The sequence below is a fragment of the Halichoeres trimaculatus genome, unplaced genomic scaffold, assembly GCF_033239565.1.
Source record: "Halichoeres trimaculatus isolate MK-OKI-2021-1 unplaced genomic scaffold, fHalTri1.1 fHalTri1_scaffold_5, whole genome shotgun sequence".
NCBI classification, from domain to species: Eukaryota; Metazoa; Chordata; class Actinopteri; order Labriformes; family Labridae; genus Halichoeres; species Halichoeres trimaculatus.
In genome coordinates, this window is record NW_027437183.1 from 38779560 (window position 1) to 38799991 (window position 20432).

General features: G+C 40.5%; 1 protein-coding gene and 1 pseudogene across 1 annotated transcript; both read right to left on the reverse strand.

The window, feature by feature from the left end:
• Window positions 1-881: 881 nt before the first annotated feature.
• Window positions 882-11991, reverse strand: LOC141789837 (leukocyte surface antigen CD53). The gene is made up of 8 exons (XM_074669315.1): window positions 11926-11991; window positions 8781-8865; window positions 7518-7703; window positions 5418-5492; window positions 5227-5331; window positions 5033-5137; window positions 4818-4901; window positions 882-2272 (listed from the first exon to the last, which is right to left on the reverse strand). Exons 2-8 carry the CDS (start codon window positions 8841-8843, stop codon window positions 2201-2203), a joined length of 690 nt encoding a protein of 229 aa, XP_074525416.1. The 5' UTR covers window positions 8844-8865; window positions 11926-11991; the 3' UTR covers window positions 882-2200.
• Window positions 11992-12939: 948 nt separating this feature from the next.
• LOC141790371 (general transcription factor II-I repeat domain-containing protein 2-like) lies at window positions 12940-13778 on the reverse strand (annotated as a pseudogene).
• Window positions 13779-20432: the final 6654 nt, after the last annotated feature.

Here is a 20432-nt window from a genome sequence, read left to right on the forward strand (position 1 = left end):
AACTTCTGATCGTTAACCATTATTTCCTCATCAACTACTACAATTTTGTTTGCCTTTGTTCCTCAGTAACTACACATTAGTTCATCATTAGTTCCTCAGTATCTACTATATCTTGTGACTATTAACTAATAGATAGTTTATCATTATTTCCTCACTAACTACTTCTCTGAGCTTCATCTGAGGTTACTGAAGAACTGATCATTAGTTTTTCAATAAGTAATCTTTTTCGTGTACCTTAATTCCTCAGTAACTACGCTAATTTTGTGTCCCTCAGTTCCTCAGTTACTACTCATTAGTTCCTCATTAGTTCTTCATGAGTTCCTCAGTAACTTATCTTTTTTGTGTACCTTTTTGTAAAGTGTTACCCAAGTTATTTCATTGTTCACTCAACATATTTACAATTAGTTGGTTTAACAAATTTAGATCTTGCTAGTTGAAAGTAATTTAGCGAGGTATAAATTCTTTGCATGATTGATTGTTTATTCCCAAGTTATTTTTTGAGCGTACGTTATATAAGCCATGTTACATTTATCTGACAAGTCCAGAAAAATGTCTCATTCAAAATAAAAGACAAAAATGATGGCAGAATCTCTTAAGAGTAAGATAAAAATCTAACAATGTGGTTTGATTGAAAATGTGCTAATTTTGTAATCTTGTACGACAACATAATTTTTTATTTTGGGGAACTTGAGAAATACATTTTTGGGGAATCTTTTAAGCAATAAGCAGGCCTCCCTTTGTCTTTTAATAATATGAAATAAGACATTTGTTGGACTTGTCTGGAATATGGCTCATATCAAGTGTAGTAAGACAATTTTTTACTAAAAGACATCAACGCTTGCTTCTTTTCAGTTTTTGCAGTGTGTAAAAGGATGTGAAAGGATAATAATATGTCATTGTGCCTCTTGGGTAATATGTTCCTCTAGGTTTATTTCAAAGCCAGAACAAAACTCAAGCTCAAAAGCGGAAGTGGTAACATTTATAGCTCCACCACAGACCAGCCATCTGCACGTCAGAGACAGGAAACCATACAGCATGTCAAAATGGAGGACACTGTTCAGCCTGAACATCATCCACACCCAGAAAGTTTATTAAAGTTCATTAATTCATAACACTTCAGAGGAAGATAAGAGCATTATCTTTGTGACCCTTAAACTTAAAAAAGATGTAAAAGAAATGAAATAAAACAAACAAAAAGCCATAAACCAAACTATGCTCTCCTCGCCAACATCTTTGTTCTACTCTCAAAGTGATGTCTGTAGATGAGCGAGAGCAGATCACATCATGCTAAAAATGTATCATTTCAATCTTCAGAAATGATCAGGATCACATCCAAAACGTCAGGGTAGTTTGGTGTGAAACAGCTCCCCTGTGTGTGGTACAGTCTTCGAACGAGGAGGTGACTCTGACTCAGGGGACCTGAGTCTGCCTTGACAACTCAGTGTGGTTTGGTAACTCGAGTGCATCACTCTCCAGATAATTATCATAACTAAAACAAGCTTTTCTACCTCAGGACATCCACATATACACACATCCATCAGGGGTTCCAGCTGTTCACCCTGAGACCCTAAAACAGTAATGCAGGACACCAGTGACTCCCTATTGATCCAATCCTTTTAAAGTCAATCAAAAAACAGACCCAAAAAAAGGACGGAAACCTTTCCATTTTGACTACTGATGTGCACACATTGCTGCTGTGTAAATCAATGTGCCTCCAGTGATGCTGTTAATGTCCTGGTTTGGTCACCTCCAGGGTCCTGTGGCAACAACAAAATGCTGAAACATTTTCTGTCTGCATTGTTTTATACAAAATTAAGCCTCATTTTGTTTATATTTTAAAATAATGAAAAAGAAAGTTATTCACTACAATAAAAAACAGCTCAGGATATTGAGTAAAATAGGTTTAAAGCATAAAAATAAAACTTGATTACACAGGAAACTGAGTAAATAAAAACCGGACGCGTCTTCGCTCAGGGCTTCAGTTCATCACTCACAGCTTTCACTTAAGTTGCATTATCACTTTTTTGCTCACAGCTGAAGAAGGCTTAAGATTACAGTCTTCAACAGTATGATTTCATTTCTGAGAATAATAATAAAAAAAAGCTCCTCTAAGTCATCATTTTCTCATTTTCTGCTGTTTCCCACAATGCCCTGTACAACACAAACACACAAAGAAGAGAAACAGATGAGAGAACATGCTCTATAGTTTGTAGCCCAGTCCAGATCTACTAATATGGCAGAAGAGCGTCATGGCAAAGCACATCCCCAGGACCTGTCAGAGGACAAGAAGAAATGTTCTTTAAGATGAGACAAAGGAGCTGCTTTGAGCTGGTTAGAGAAAGAGAAACCTCTTTACTTATGATACTTCCTGTAAATACATCAAATCATATGTAAAGTGACACTTGGAAATGATACATAAGACCTAAAGCTGCTGGTAATTAGGTTAACACTTGGCCTATGGTCTGAAAACAATGTTTTCTGAAAACTCCAGCTGAAGTGAAGATTTTTGGAAAACTCTGGTTTCATGGTTTCATGTAGACGCCAGAAAATTGAGTTTTTGGTTCTCCCACTGACGGGGACTCATATGGTTGGCTGGCACAGGTTTATGTCTGAAAAGTACTACAAAATATGGGTTTGAAAAGCCTTGAGCTGCACTTATTGGGGGACTTTCCCACTGTGTGTGGGCAAAAGTATTTTTAAAAAAGAACGGGGGGGGGGGGGGGGGGGGGGGGGGTATTCATTTTTGAAAAAAATTGAAGAAAAACCTGCTATGTGTGGAAGAAGGCCTAGGAAACAGTCTGCGGCAGCAGTAACATCAGCAATTTAGAAGTAAAAATGAGTTGGAATAAAGAGCAAAGTCAAATTTAGCTTTCCAGACATTCTTAAAAACAAAAAAAAAATCCTCCATCAGTTTCTGGTGAGACTAAGTTTCTCTGTAAACAGAGAGCTGCACAGAGTCTTAAAAACCACCATGATGTGATATTTCATCATGCCTTTAACATGTTCACAGCCTGGTATAAAAACAGATACTGGTTTGAGTAGTCCATTATTTTCTATTCATACACATTAAACTAAAAGCAAATACAATCTATAACTGAAGATGTTGAGGCTGACTTGGCTGGGGAGGTTAACTGCAGCTGTTAGCAAGGTGGCTAAAAGTCTGTCTCTTTCACTCCTGCAAAATTTCTACCTTAAAATCTGCATCCAGGATTTCCAATATGGTGGTTCCATTTGATAGGCTTCAAAAGTCCACATCAGAAACAATTGGCTTATGTATTTATTTGCAGTTAGAGCTATAGTTTGAAAGGTGACAACAATCAAACTTTATAAACTTAGTTTGTAGTTTGGTGTTCAGAAGGTGAACAGACTACTTGTCTAGTGTTCCTCACCGCCCAGTGAAGACATGTCTGTAATGTGTAACATTAGTGAATCCTGGTTATGTCCTGTCAGTCATCTACCAATCAGAGCTAACGTAACCTCACTCTTCATTTTATTGATAGACTCTCAAGTTTGAACAGACCACTGCAGAATAACTGCTGACTGTAATCAACATTAGTACAAACAGCTTCACCCGTGCTTTAGCCGTTAGCTCGTGTTCTAGCCTTTAGCTTGTGTTCTTGCCTCTGGCTCGTGTTTCAGTCTTTGGCTTGTGTTTTAGTATTTAGCACCTGTTCTAGCCTTTAGCTAATGTTTTAGCCTTTAGCTGGTGCTCTCTCATCAAGCTAGCACTATTTTTTATATAGTTTTGGTAAACTAGGGTTTAAACCATGTTTAACGTATTAAGCAGGAGTTTCCTGTGAGAGAGTAATGTACATTTCTTTGTATGTTCAGTTCTTCAGTTTAAACTTTAAGCTGAAAATCCTGAATCCGAGTTTTCTTGGGAAACGATATCTTACTGCTATGCTAAGATAGCTGCAGCGAACTGGTCAATGTACTTGCAGCTCCAGCATAGTGTAAAGAATTGATTAGGTAAACAATATCAATGGATCATAACATTTCTTATCGATTCTCAACAGGAACCAGTTTTCGAAACCCATTCCTAGTTTGACCACTCCAAGCCAAATAGTCTTTCAAGTAACGTCAGTATCACTTTAAAGAGTCTATGTCAAGCAGATGAAGGATTTAAAATAGCTTGTGTGTGTGTGTGTGTGTGTGTGTGTGTGTTAAAAGCAGCCTGGCCCTCAGTCTTTGGAGTCAAAGAATGTCTGACACTTGACCTCCAAGTAAAGAATGAAGACCACAGAAGGAATACAAAAATAAACAATCTTTAGTGTTAAAATGAAGCTGAAGGCAGTTATTCTAAGCTGAACAGAAACAACAGTGCCACACAAATCTTCAACCCCATCCTGTTTCATTTAGAGACATGACTCTTCAAGGCTCTTTGTACCGGTGCTTGGAGAGATGTCTACAGTAAAAACTGTTAAACACAGGCATAGACAGTGACATCATTCATCTGATGAGGTGTGGAGTTGTCTAAAGATGGCAGTCAACACGCTGGGAACACTGACCCCAGCTCGTGTTGGCTTATCACTCAGGAACTGCAGTTTCAGCCTTTCCCCATAGGCTTCGTTTCAGAGGGTCCTTCTTGGATTGGGGCGCAGATGGCCTAGCAGTTTAGGTATCGCCCCTTCAAGGGGGTGGCCAGGGTTTGAGTCCAGCCTGCGGCCTGTTTCCCACATGTCATTCCTCTCTTTCACCCTGTTTCTGGCTGTATCCACTGTCCAATCCTCTCCGATTAAAGGTATGCAAGCCCAAAAATAACTTAAATAGGTAAAATAAATAGAGGACAGCCACAGTAATAGCTTTTATTAGCTTACCTCAATGACACAAAGCACAATGACAGAAATCCCAGTGGTCAGGAAATTGTCCTCGAATAAGGTCTTCAGTTTGGGCAAGCAGCCCTACAAAAAGAGAGTAACATGTTGACACAACATGCAGCTAGCTTTTTTCTGCAGCAGCTACCTGACCTTTGATTGATTGGTGTGCTGCATGAAGATAAGCTTTGAAACAGAGTGGGTTACAAAGGCTTTACCTTTTCCTTGTATTTAGGCTGAGAGGTGTTACATTGTGCCGCGCAGCAGGAACTTGGCACATCTTGTCCCCAGTCAGACTGATTTTTGACTCCACAGCAATCCAACTGAAATATTTTAAAAGAAAAAGACTTGATCAAATCCATGGTTGTGTGGGTGTGGAGCTCTCAGTTTGTCAACTGTTTTGACAACTTACTTGTTCCTGAAGCAGATCCCAGTCATTCATTGCAGATGTTGAATTTCTGTTGTCTTTTGCTGCTTTCAAGCCATCCTCGAGATCCTTTTCCACCCATTCAGCAATCTAAAAAGAGAAGTTACACTGAGTGATTACAGATTGTGTGTGTACATATGAGCTTGATATTTGAGGTGTTGTGGATATGACCTTACTTTATTGTCATACATGAGGAGCAGGCAGGCTGCAGTAAGCTCCATCAGCATCACCAGGAACAGCAACAGGAAAAACTGCACAAAGAAAATGTGAGGACACAACTTAGACCTGATTGTGTGGTTCTTTTTCATCCATTCAAACATACTAATTACACGCATAAAAGTCGGGGGGTCCCTGTGGTATTATTCTTTGACCCTAAATCCTAAAGGGACCGTGGGGAGGATCTGTGCGAAGTGGACTGCATCAACACCAAGCAGCAACCTCCGGTCTGAGAATATGAGACATTGTGGAAGTGCTAAAATCTGCTGTTTCTGGAGTGTTCGCTTGAGGCTGGCTCTGGAAGTAGCGGAAGTCACATACACACCAAGCCATAAAAGGCTGTTTTCAAAGCAGAAATTAACCTATTTACAGCCTGGTTCAAAAATAGTCTCCTGTCTGAGTCTCTAATTTTACTACCGGCTCCCACTGTACGGGGGTGAATTTTTTTCTAACGCGGCCGTTCAGAGGATATTAAGATAACGCACTCCCCCAATGAGAGGCACAGCTGAGGGTCACGTGATGGCCGGCGCCCTATGGCAGTAGGCGAAGCCCTTGCCACTACTTATATGGCCGCTATAGCTGATATGCTTCATTTTCCATTTCAGAAACAGACGGTTGACGTCGGCGAGACTACGTCCATGTTTTATACAGTCTATGATCAACACCTTTGGCCCAGAGTCGTGTGCACAGTGTTGTGAGGATGTGACTCTGAATAAGGCGTGTGCCCAGGGCTGGCCAATCAGAGTGAAGTGGGTTTGTGGAGCAGGTAGCCTTAAAAGGACAGTTGCCAAAACAACGTGGCTGTTTTCCAAACCACCTAATACACTAGCAGTGCCTACTATTGTGGCTGAAATTCAGTATGTAGTAGGTAGTATGCATACTTGCAAAATCTGCTGTACACGAAAAATCTCCAGATGTCCTACTGATCCAGGAAAATTTCCCAGTTTGCAACGGACCAGTCTACCTGGCATACTTTTTCCCACAATGCACAGCGCTATCGCTGTTTGCCTATGCAGTGGCAGGTTTTGGTGAATTATTGCCATCTACTGTAATTAAACAGCATACTTACATTAGACTGTCCATGAGATAGAAGTGAAGTGATGCGAAGAAACACCTGTCAATCTTGTCACTTCCAGTCGTAAAAGGGGTTTTTACTTCTACAAATTCATTAGCCCATATAAATCACTGATTCACTTTTTAAACCATGTGTAGATTATATAGAAGTGTTTTTTACATCAGCTGTAAAAAATAAAATTCCCTTTCAGATTTATTTTCAGGTAACGATATAACTTTTGGTGTAAGATTAGAAATCAAGAATGATGATTCTGTTTGAAATGATTAACAAAATAACCAAATGTCAAGATCTGCCAATTGCTTGTTTCAAGGCACAAAACTCAACATCATCTGTAGCTCCACCTTCCGAGACTGGAAGCCAGAGTAGCATACTACAAAACAGACCCAAGAGAACAGTCATACTGCATACTGCAAGCAAAAGCAGTAGGTAGTATGCAGTGCCTACTACATACTACATTCACATGTAGTATGTAGTAGGCGGTTTGGAAAACAGCCAGTGTGTCAGACGGAGGCTGAAATAAGGTGGGGGGAGTTGAGCTGCAAATGATGTAATGCTATTTAGTTACACCAGAGGGACAGAAAAAAACTGACTGAAGCACAGTATCCCTTAGTGCAGTACGATATATCCCAGTGCCATAAAACGTTAACCCTACAATATCTCCCTCTGTTGTTTATATTGTTATTTTAACATGTGGGGTTAGCACCCCTAGCTCTATTGCTCAAATACACCATTTTGATGGTGTGTGCAGGTGCAGTGGTGCCTAGGGGTTCAGTGGTGTCTCTTCCATCCATCCTTTCACTATCTTTCCCACTTGTCTGTTTCCTTTCCCACCAGTCAACCTGATGAGTCTGTTTTTTGGGAAGAAGCCGCTCATGTCTTGAGTAATTAAAAATTTGTTGGCAGCAGCCATTAACAGCATTTATTTCGGCAGCTTCCTGAGTGTTTGGGGTTGGTGAATATGTGTGTGTTTTCCTGTGCGTCATACCGTCAACAGCAGACAACGGTTCTCCTTCAGAGCCCCCAGGAATCCCAGGAAGGACACGCAGGTGATGATGATGCCGCAGATCAGTAGAAGGTTTGCTATGCTGAATTTAGCTAAGGTTGGGGTGAGCGGCATCTTGAATTCCATCATCATGTACGCACCAAAGCACAGCACAGCCACACCACACATCTGAGAGGACAGAGAGCAGTCAGGGAGAGGCCACCTGCACCTGGACTTACTCGTGCGTTTTAACTTAAACAAAAATAGCAGAGAAGTTTGCAGGAAAAAGTAGTTTTTGTCACACATACAAAACCTCATGAGTTTATAAACATGTTCTTGAAACCAAAGTGATGTATCCTGCATCAATATGTCCTAATCCTCAGAGGTGTCCACTTCATTCTGATCACTAGCTGAGCTGAGCTATTCCATACCTGCTCTAATCCAGTTGACAGCTGTTGGGTGACCCTGGTTGATCATCTGAGAAGAAAGCATCTTATCTGTGATTTATAAGAGCAAGTTTTGCTGTTTGGATGCTGATTTTGCAGGGGTAGTATGAAGTGTGTGCGCACACCATCTTGTATAACACATGGATGTAGTATCTGTGACATCATCACTTTGTTACTGATACAGACTTTAAAACCTGTTGTTGAATTCCACCTAGATTGATTTAAGTTAGTATGAGGTAAAGAAGTGGGCCTTGAGCCTCTTGGCAGACAGCTACAGGGCACCTGCCTAACAATCAAGTCAGTCTCATCAAAAAAAATGTAATAATAAATAAAAATTCATCCTCTGTACAACCTCTGTTCAGCATCTCTTTTTAACCAGGCTGTACATGTTTACTTTTACAGTGAAAAATAAGTGTTTATGGTCAAGTGAGTAAAGAGTTCCCCCCTTTTTTTTTTCGCAGCTCAAGTGGAAAATTAAAAGAACTGCAGTTTTCGGCATTGACTTCATATTTCTCAACAGGGCACACTTGGTGCACACACAAACTGAACACTGAAAAAAATAAAATCTAATAAAGTGTTTTTGTCTTATTTTCAGTTAAAAAAAAAAAAAAAGAAAAAAAAAAGAAGGTATTTTTAGACTAATCATGAGCCAAACATTGTCTTGACCAGTCCAGAAAAATGTAAAGATATTTCTGTTTTTGTTTAGTTTCTGACATTCTTCTGGACTTGTCAGGTACTCATGGCTCATATTAAGTTCAATATGAGTCTATTATCTAAGAGTGAAACCAAAATACTTGCATGGAGAGAAAATAACACTTACAAAACAAAGGAGGTTGGCGACACACATGGTGTATTTCAGGCATTTGAGGCAGTGTTGAGCCATCGTGTTACTCTTCTGCCAAGGCCTGTAATGAGAAAGATTTATCAAATGTCATTAATAAACACTCTGGATTAAAATTTTAAGACCCGTTGAAAATTTTTAAGAATCAAAATTTTGCACTGTTGGATCTTACAGTTTTTCTCAGTGGCTTTGGTTCATTTCTCAGATCAGAATTAAAATTCTTTAAGCTATTTGTTCAGTCTTCATCATTGTGTCACCTGTGCTCATCAAAAAGCAGTTTCTCATTCTCTTTGAACAAGTTACAGATGCTTTGGGATATCCATGCACAATATTTTGTACAGTTCTCTGCTGTTTCCTACTTTATCAGCTGCTTATGTCATGTTGATCAAAATCGATTATCATGGGTCTCTGTTGTTAAATCTCACAACACATTTCCTGCAAAGACCTATCACACTTGTGGACCATGTTCTCAATCAGAAGCTTACAATAGCCCTGGTTGGTTGAAGGATGCAGCCAAAAGCTGGGAGAACAACTGTGTCCTCAATCATTCAGACTTTTTGTGGAAAGAGAAGATCTTAGTTGTGATGTGGATGAGAATTTGTGGCCCAGCATACAGGAACATAAGGAGGTGTGAGAAGATTTGCACTGCTCTGTAATTCCCACAGCACAGCATGAACAGTTTTCCCTAAAGAGACTGTTCTGTGTTCACATTTCTACTTTTTTTTCTTTGTGCTCTGCAGCACCTTCTTCTCCTTTCTATTTCAATGAGGGGGTCAGTCAACAAATTACAGCACAAACAGCAAAAGAGAAACATGTGAATTTTGTCGAATCTCTTGTAATCAATATCCCCTACACACTAAGATGTCACTTACAATTTAAAGTAACTGTCATCAAAACTTGAGGTATATTTTACATCAGAACATCTTTCCAGAGTTCACTGTTATACTGACAACATGACTCAGCACTTTGACTGTCCCATCCATACAGAAAGACACAAGGACTCGTCATTCTGATGCACTGACATGTTCACTGACACAGAAATTTACTTTGAGAGATGAACTTTTGAGAAAGAGACTGATTTCTGCAGGTGATCCACAGTGTTTTGCTATTTGTGCAAACTGTTTTGAGAAATGCACTTACTGTTTAAAGAGAAAGGATGATTGGAGAAATGTACCAAAGGGACTGAGAAAAACTGTATAAGGTTCCAAGCAGTGTTTCAAAATGCAAAAAGGAGAAATATGAGTGAGCTTTGAAAATGTCTGACTAAAAATGTTTTGAAAACAAAAATTACAGTGAAACATTTTGGTCATAAGCTGAACAGAAGTTTAAGACCACAGCTCAAAAAAACGTAAAACTCCCCAAAATAGCACCCAATGTTAATCAGTGATAAGTCGTGATGATTTCATCCATGAGCGTAGGATGTGTCCTGTTGCTCACCATGAGCACATGATGAGGTCATCATGGCTTCATTCAATGAGCTCACTACACTTGCCTGAACTGAAAGCTGAAACACATTAAGATTTGAAGACCAGGTGGATGGATTTTGTTTTTAATGGATATGTTCCTATCCACAGCAGAAGCTAAATGCTGGATGTGAGTTTTAAAGAGCAGAGCTGAAAGGAGATGATTTTTAGGCATGCCAAAATCTAATTTCTGATTTTTTTATATATATTTTTCTTTATTACTGGACTTAATTTTGTCTCTCAGTATTTCTCACTTATGACTACCCTCTTTTTTTCTTTTGGTCTTTTAGTGTTTTGCCCATTTCTGTCTTTTTCTGTCCCTCTGTTCTTCTGTGAAGCACTTTGGGTTGTGTGCCTCGCCGTGTAAAAGTTGAGTTTGAGTGTGTTATTTTAAAAGCTCATGGGATTAAATCTAAAAGGGCTAACCAAACTCTCCTGTCCTTCAGGGACTAATCACAATGTGCTAAAAAACAAATGACTTAATCACAAAAACTTGTGTGTAAATCAAACCAGATGATAATGAGTTAGGCTGAGGTCAGTGTGAATGATTTTTCAGAGCTGATGAAACAGGTCTGAGTGTGTGGGTCTTTGCATGGAAATAACCGTCATGGTCACATTGCAGGGGGTGAGGCTGCCATGTCTCACTTCCTGTTTCCTCTCAGTTTACGGACACACATTTTGAACATAACAGACAGGCTCAGAATATTTTTAGGTTAGATACTCCAAATAATGACATGCCTGATCCCTCTAATGTGAGACACACAGAAGTGTCAAAAGTATTCACATTCATTATTTAAGTAGAAGTATAGATACTAGGGTTTAAAAAGACTTTAGCAGAAGTTGAAGTACAGATATTTGCCTGAAAATATAAGGTATAAAAGTAAAAAGTCAGCTAAAAAATAATTACTTAATTAAAGTATAGATACCACTTTTTTTTACTTAAGTAAGGCAACAAAGTATCTTTATTTTGTTACTTGACACCTCTGGAGACACACACAAAAAGTTTCCAAGACCAAAGATGTCTCAGTGATATTTTCTCATAACTATCAACAGAACTCCATTTTTCAAACATTATTTTAGCTGAAACCTCAAAATCTGGGTTTAATAACAGGTCTGTTAAGATGAAACATGAAGTAATATCTCCAGACTTCATAATTCTTCATTTTTACTTTGTTTTCAGGTTTTAAACTGAAAAATACCCCTGACATATCCCTTATTTGATGTTCTAACTTTTAGACAGAAGTTACAGACAACTGTATTGATAGCTGAGCATAACGAGTAATTTCAACAAAATTATTTTATATTATTAAAAAATTAGATTATATTATTAAATAATATTATAAAACATCAACACACTTGGAAGTTGGTAGGAAGTTTTGATTTCTTTCATCCTTCCACAACACACTGATGGTGGAGACTTATATTTTAGCAACCATCAGTTTTTATCGAACACATTTACACCCATCCATGCACCACCAATCAACAGTGGCAGCTATTTGGGGTTCAGAGTCTGGCTCAAGGTCACCTCAGGAGCTGAGATCGAACTTTCAATCCTCTGAGTGAAAGACGACTTTACCTCTGAGCCACACTTCTATGTGCTAACAAAAGACAACTACAGACATCAGTAAAAGCTGAGGTGAAAAATAAAATATAGCTCTTACCTCTATCAGGACGACAAACCAAGTCTTGCTTAGTGAACTCTGCTGTTGCCTTCACTTCCTCTTCTCACAGAGCAGCAGAGCAGGCATCACTTTGTGACGCTTTCAGCACTTCACTTCCTCTTTCTTGAGTTTAGCAACATGGAAAATCTATGTGTGAGAAAGTGCAGCAGGCAAGGAGTTTACTGAAACTACAGCAGCAGAGAGACTAATAGTGCATGTCAGTCACACCTTTATTTAAAGGAAGCCCCCTTCAAACTGTCACAACACAGTCACACTGTAAACAGCATATCAGCGGAGAGACACTGACAGAGAAATAAACCCTGTAGAGCAGGGGTGGGCAATTATTTTTTCTAGGGGGCCACATGAGAAACAGAAAATACTGTGGAGGGCCGGACCAAAACACTGAACTCCATTCTGCATAATATTAATTGTGCTTCTCTATAAAAAGCAGCATTGTTTTGACAAGTTGATACGACCGGTAAGAGTATACTGTATGTTTAATTAAGTAATGACAAAGGGAAGTGGCCTTACAGAAAATGCCATTTATTCAGTCACATTTCCCAAAACAATGGTAAACAAAATGTGAAGGCTTTTACCATTTTTAACTTATATTAGTGATCTTATTCAGTTACATTGTTGTACCCTGAATTGTTAAAGACGAGGATTGCCTAAAGCTTGGCTGATTAACCAATAAACATAAATAAAACCATTTAAGATCACCATATTTATTTAAGGGTTTTTCCTTTTATGTTAATAAAGGAGTAAAGGAGGTGATTGATCAACAGAAGATTGATTGAAAAGTTGATCGGACACGACACACATTAACTCCAAAATACATTTTGAGCTTGATGTAGTTGGAAAGAAGTTCTTAGTTTTCTAAAGACACCACAATAATGTCTTTGTACTCCAAATATAAGGCAAGACACATCTTATTATAATAATGATTGTCACTGAACTGTGATTTTGAGAAGAAGTCCTTCAAAGAAAGTGCCCTAGTTTACTGCTGGTTGTGGTCTAACACCTTATTTTGTGTTTTTCAGTGTTTTTCTTGTTTGGGAAGCTCTGCTCCTTGAGAGAAGAGTAAAAATCAAGCAGTAAACCTGACTTAAAGTGCTCTGCCAGTACTACATCAGACTGCAGGTCAATAAGTTCCAGCTGAACATCACTGGGTGCATAATCCACACTGCAGGCAAAGGAAGAGGAAATCAGGTGCATTTCACCCTCGATTTTTCTGAGATCTTCAAACTGCCTTGAAAACTCACCATGAAGTGCTCGTAACATGGATGAGTACCTGCAGAGGCGATCAGCTGATGGTGTGACTTCTTTCAGGGTTTGCATGTGAATGAGACTGTTGCTCTCTAGTTGGCTTGAAAGAAACTGCAACTTTGTCATGAAAGCCTTCACCAGGCTATGCATTTCATGAACAAAAAGGCCCTTGCCTTGCAGTTTGGTGTTCAGTTCATTCATCAGTGCAGTCACATCAACAGCAAATGCAAGATCTGCCACCCAGTGTTCATCTGAGAGCTCTGGGATGTCTTTGCCTTTCCTCTCACAAAACTCTCGAATCTCTGCCTTCAGGCCCAAACTCTATTTAACACTTTGCCCAGGCTGAGCCATCTGACAGCTGTGTGGTACCTGATGTCACTGTGTTCACTCTCGTGCTCCTCCAAAAGTGTAACAAACTGTCTGTGATTCAGTGCTCATGCCCTGATGAAGTTAACTATTTTAGTTACAACATCAATAACATGGTTGATTTTTAGCACTGACTTGCACAACACATGCTGATGGATAATACAATGCAAAAATGCTAATTTCTGATCTGCACTGATTTCAGTCACTTTATCTTGCATATGTTTCAACAGTCAGATTTGGACAACCATCAGTTGTGACACCTGTCAGTTTGTCCCATTTCAGTCCGAGCGTGTCCATGCATGCATTTACTTCAGTGAACAGATCTCTCCCTGTCCCGTGCACTGACTGCGTTGCTGCCAGCTCCTCCGTAATCTTGAAGTCCGTTATCCCTCGGACAAATACGAGTAACTGGGCTGTGTCTCTGACATCGCAGCTCTCGTCCAAAGCCAAGGAGAAAAAGTCAAAACTTGCCACTTCATGTTGCAGCTGAAGCTCCAGGTTCCCCGCAATGTCCTCAATCCTTCTTGTCACGGTTCGCCTGGACAGCCGGACTTGCTCAAATGCTTCTTTTTTTCAGGGCATATTAGTGCTTTAGAGTCCACCAAGCACTCTTTCACAAATTCCCCCTCAGAGAATGGCTTACTGTTTTTAGCGATTTTGTGAGCTATCACAAAGCTTGTCTTGGTTGCTACACCCCTGGATCCGTGACGCTTGGTAAAAATCCTTGCCGTTTTTGAAGCTGAGCTAGCAAAGCATCCGATGTCCGCGCCCTTTTAGCATCACTTAAGGTTTTGTATTTCTCCGCATGTTTACTCAGGTAATGCCGATTCAAATTGTAATCACAGCGATCTGCTCTCCGCAATCTTAACACACGGCTTTACCACTGACTTCAGTAAATAAATACTTGGAGGTCCATATTAAAAACCCTGCATTCAGCATCTATCTTTCTTTTTTTAGCATCACCCGGCATTTTAGAGGGCTTAAGTTTCTGTATTGCGTCATTATGCACGTGAAGATAACAATGACTTCAAACAAAAGCAATGCCAGTTTAGTTCATGCGTGAGGTAATATTACAAATTAGGTTTATTTTGTAATTTCCAATCAACCTTAGGCGGCCGGTCTCAACCAACCATAGGGCCATATGCAGCCCGGGGGCCGTACAATGACCAGGGGGGTATTCCACGAAGCTGGCTAAAGAAGGCTGGGCTATCGCCGGTAAGCGTGGCTGCCACATTAATCTTAGCTGCAAGTCGTTCCACTAACGAGGCTCAGCTGATTTTCAGAGACGCTTATTCAAGCCAGGCTGATCCAAGCTGCGGCTAAGCGCGCGTCCGCGGTAGATAAAAAGCCCTGACGTGTCGATTGTCGAAATGACCAAATCATGTCAAAACCGAGAGCGGAGACGTTTCCCTCAGCGGAGAAAACACCCCTCATGGAGTCGTATGATGACTTCAAGGTGAAAAATCACATAAAAGGGTGACATGGTGGCAATTAATAAAGCCAGAGACGCTGCTGGGTCAAGAATATCATGCTTTTGTGTCAAATCAACACTGACTGTTTCTGCTGAGTTTGATGACCTTTTTTTCTTCCCACTCTGAAGCTCCTCACACTGCTGTGGCCCAGAGGAGATTGATCTTGATTAGATTAAAGCTGTTCATATATATAGGCCTATATACTTCATGGGGTGATGTTTCATCAAACACTGACTAAAACAGCAGAAAAAGACATGTAGATGAGATGTTTGTTTTTTTTTTATTAGAGATGATTCAGCTGTCAGATGAGATGTGTCAGTGGTACAGTGCCCTTTATCTATTTAAGGGGGAGACATTAAGTTATCTCACCATGTGGAATCACCTTTACATTATCATCATGATCAGAACGGACCTCCGGTAAAGGAGTGTATTTCTATGGAAAATTGTGGCTGTTGTCACCTTTTATATCATAAGACAATTTGAGCCTTTATTCTGTTATATGTTCACTGTACTTTGAGGGTGACAGAAGAAAGAAAATCAGATAATCTCATATAGTTACGACTAGTGGGATCGAACCCACGCTGCGAGTAAAGCATAGAGCACTGAGCATCTGTGCCCTACTCTCTAACCTCTCAGCCACCAACTTTATTGTGTTGTTGTCAGACAGTCTAGTACCTCACATGTCTTAATTCATGGTTATTCCAGTCTAGTATAACTGGGGCGGTTCACCTGTCAAAGGATCACGCAGGTGTCCTAATGCGAGCTCAGGGAGAAAAGAAACCTCTTGTGGAGCTGAAGGACAAAAGCTCGCTTGATCTTGATTTTCAGTATGAATACGGGCCTTGAAAGCGGAGCCTCACGATCCTTCTGACTTTTTGGCTTTTAAGCAGGTGTCAGAAAAGTTACCAAAAGGTCTCAGCTTATGTTTCTGAACAAGAACATCAAATATTACAGATATAGATTAATTTAATGTGACACCTGCAGTTCACAAGGCGTCTTTCAGAAGCTTGTCAGACCTTCTCTGAGACGCAGCTAAGGTAAGCCTGACGTTTAGCCTGCCCGGGACCAGGCTTGTCACACTGGCTAATTTACCATGGTTACCAAGCCACGCTAGCCCTAAGCCTCATTTGTGGAACCCAACTCTCGCTAAAGTTAGCCAGGCTAACCGAAATAAGCCAGGCTTTGAGCTAAGCCAGCTTCGTGGAATACCCCCCAGGTCTGCTGTAGAGTCTTCCAGTTAAGACAGTGCATTTGGCTTGGGGTGTGTATGGGAAGAACATGCCCTGACGTATGCTCTGGTGAAGCCGTTAAAAAACAAGTAACCTGACTCACCTGTTCAAACTGGCATATTCCCTTTAACTGGACCCTGTGCATGTCACTTATTTGTATGTCACTGACCTGTTTTAATGATGTTTTATGATTTATCTTTTTTTGTAAGGTGACCTTGGGTGACTTGAAAAGTGCCTCCAAGTAAAATGTTTTATTATTATTATTATAATTATTATCATTGTGGTTGTTGTTATTATTGATGACACACACACACACAAACACACACACACACACACACACACACACACACACACACACACACACACACACACACACACATACACACACACACACACACACACACACACACACACACACACACACACACACACACACACAAACACAATTTAGAGATTCACTGAACTGCCTCTGACCCCAGTACATGAACACACTCACCAGCCTATTAACCCCTGCAGCAAGAGCAATTTAAGGGGCTGTTTACACGACAACGGTTTTAGGGTGAAACGCAAAAGTTTTGTTGCGTTTCAGCCTCACGTTTACATGGAAACAGCATTTCAGCCAACCTAAAACCCAAACTTTTGAAAACGGCCTCCAGAGTGGGATTTTTCTGAAACGCTCCCGACACCGTTGCCGTGTAAACAGTAAGCCAGCGTTTACAGTGGAAACGCTGATGTCACACTCTGCATGCATGCGCACATACAACAGGACAACAGTACCGTTGTTACTATCCTTGTGAACCACCGTGTTGAGCTTGTGCTGCTCAATCTGCTATATCTGCTGACTGTCTTTAACAAAATGTGCATCTTTTGCTTCACTTTTTAACTTAGTATTCCTCAATACACCAGATGATCGGCTCAACTCTACTTCGGTGGAGATCTCCCAAAAGCAGCTTCTGGACAAGACAGTTAAAGCACCACCTACAGGCCTGGCATGCTTACTACAGCGTTTTCAGTCTATCAGCGTTTCAGTGTAAACACAGATTTGTTTCACTGCCTTTTTACAGCGTTATAGCGTTTTCAGATGAAACGTTGTCATGTAAACGGGGCCTAAGAGTGACTTCCTAACCTTGCAGAGCAGACGCACCTGCCTGATTCAGCTCTGAACTCCTGCAGGTCCACCTTGTCAGGCTCCAATGACCAACAACTTCACTCGGCTAAATTCTAACCAGCCCAATCAGGGAAGAGAGGAGGGAGCTGTGGGAGCAGATGTGACATCAGCAGACTTTTGTACTTGTCAGCATTCCTTTGATTCTTAAGATAAATTTTAAAAAACGGAAGCTGTCGTCTAACACCATTTTCCCAACTGTTTCTCGTGATTCAGTAGTTGTTCATCTATTGTTTCTTAGAAGCATCGGCTCACATAAGCTACGTCATACGGTGGCTTGTTGTGGATTGGTCCGTGGTGAGTGTGTTAATCAGAATGGTCGTCCAATCACCAGCTGCAGATTTTTATTAAGTCCCACCTCTGAAAACAAATCGAAAGAGCTGCTACCCAGATGGACTCGTGAAATAATTCCATGGCGGATATATGAAACTGTTCGTCTGGTGTGTCAGGTTATTGACTTCCTGCAGGTGAGTGAAAAGGTACCCAACAAAGCAAATCTTGAATCAGATATGACGTCAAGTGCAAAGCTGGATGATTACCTAAAATGAGCTGTTTGAGGAAGTTATGGATTTTTGAAAATTGTATGATTGGTTCATACATGATCATATGGGGCGCCGTTTGTAAAGCAGCGCATGCTAAAAAAAAACAAAAAAAAACAGCAACATATTGTCACATTTAGCTTCAAACTATGTGCAAAAAAACGGGTAGGATTTTTTCTAGTGACCTTTTATGACATTTAGAGCAATATTTGTCATCTTAGAAATATCTTAAATAGTTAAATGTAAATAATAAATGTCACACGTAAACGCATGTATTGGGCTGTGCGTGCTTGAAACAGAAAAAAACTAGTGGCGAGACAAGGGCACCGATCACAAACATTGTCACCACCCAGCCATTCGAACTTGTGGCAATAGATTGCCTTCACCTTGATAAGTGCAAAGGCGGCTACAAGTATATTCTGGTGATTGTAGACCATTTTACACGTTTTGCACAGGCATACCCTACAACATCAAAGTGAGGAAGTTTGGATTTCCCACACATATTCACCAAGATCAAGGAGGTGAGTTTGAAAAGCAACTCTTCACACAACTGAGGAAACACTGCAGTGTGGCCAGCTCAAGGACAGCTCCTTATCATTCCCAAGGAAACGGTGAGACAGCCAGGAGAAGCCGAACACCTCCACGCACACCAGACAGGAGCAAAAGGCCTGGCCTCAGCTCCAGGGGGCTTTTACAAGCAGCTAATTGTGAAGCAGTGGGGAGGGTGGAACAGAGCATCAGGCTGCATTCAACAGAAGCAGCCTGTCTCCTCAATGCTGCCTTCCACAATAACAAAGTAAGGAGTTCTGTATTGTACCCAGGCGATCATGTGTTGATCCGAAACATGACCCCTCGTGGTGAAACTGCAAAATTGAGGAATCATTAGGAAGACACCATCCATACTGTAGTCTGGCAAGTTGGGGAGAATATCCCTGTGTATGAGCTGAGACCTGAACACGGTAAAGGAAAGTCAAGGATCATGCATCAAAACCTCCTTTTACCATGCGATCACCTGCCACTGGAAGCTGGATGGAGACATGGACTGAACGACCTCAGAGACAGCACAGGCCGTCCAAGATTTTCAGATATGACAAAATTGAAACTTCATCCTGCTACAGACTTGCAACACAGTCCCTTTTTGTCAGCCCTCAAACATGGATACAACCTTTGCAGCCTTCTTATGACCAGCACCTTTATGTGTATGGAATGTGAACTGACAGACTGTTTAAAAAGTGCGATGTGTGGATTTGAGAACTCTTGTGCGCGTTAGTGTTTGATGTTTGCAACACCACACAGGATGAACCTAAAAAATACTGATCTGCAGTTGTTTGGTTTGATAGACTGTGGCCAGCCAGAGCCATGAAATAAGTAAGGACTTACAGACAAGACATACACAGTAATACGGGACTGAGACCAAACTAAATGTATTAAAAGAGTTCCAGTCTGTGAAAAGTATTTTATGGTGATGTTTAAGCACTCAGTAATCAGGGACTATGACCGCAATGAATGTATCAAAAGAGTTCCAGTCTGTAAATGAAAAAAAGTGTTTTATGAATGTTGCCTTGCATTTATGCACTTAAGTTTCAGGTTAAAGGTCATAACGTTAAGGACAACATCTACCTTGGGAGGGGGGTATGTAATAGTTGAAAAACAGAAAGACATTAGTTTTTTATTGCTATGTTCGGTATCTTGTTTTGTGTTTGTTGTCTGATGATTGTGGTGGTGTGAGAGTGGCTTTCAGAGGACACCAGCAGGGGGCGCATTTGCAAAAGAATGATGGGGACTGACACCTTGCATCCTCTGTCACTAAAATACATACAAGCAGAAGAACACATCGAGTGTCTTGTATTCATTCAAATACCCTTTTCCCAGGGCTTTTACACTTCTTCTTCTTCTTTGGTGTGTATCACGGAAGTATACTCTCTCTCTCTCTCTCTCTCTCTCTCTCTCTTACACACACACACACACACACACACACACACACACACACACACACATACTCACAAACACACACATACTCTCTCTCTCTCTCTCACACACACACACACACACACACACACACACACACACACACGGATCGCAATACACATTTGTAAATTGTTTTAGTTACAAATTTGTGGGTCTGGTAACACACACAGATCGAAATACACATTTGTAAATAGTTTTGCTACAATACTGGCCCAATACATTCAATACCTCTGGAGATGGCGTCACAGTCTGATCCTCACAAGTGTGAGATGAGACTGTATGAGAAAGCTCCGCTTCAAGCACATCAATATGAATCATTTAAAAACTTTTGCGTTCGCTACCGCGCTACATGGCCCAAAAATCAGCGAAGCTATTGAGAGGTTCTTTGTTTTCGTAAACAATGACGCTACCACATTGTTACCCAAAAATGTAGTTAAACTACTAACCATGCTATTTGACGTTACTGCCCAACACTGTAAATTACCATACCATCAATTGTCTG

What these genes read in the sequence shown, in the direction of transcription:
- LOC141789837 (XM_074669315.1), bottom strand. Translation starts at nt 8,843, where the DNA reads ATGGCTCAACACTGCCTCAAATGCCTGAAATACACCATGTGTGTCGCC. An exon ending in GGGATCTGCTTCAGGAACAA is followed by an intron (nt 5,138 to 5,226) that starts GTAAGTTGTCAA and finishes AAAATATTTCAG; the next exon opens with TTGGATTGCTGTGGAGTCAA. An exon ending in AGCCTAAATACAAGGAAAAG is followed by an intron (nt 4,902 to 5,032) that starts GTAAAGCCTTTG and finishes CTCTTTTTGTAG; the next exon opens with GGCTGCTTGCCCAAACTGAA.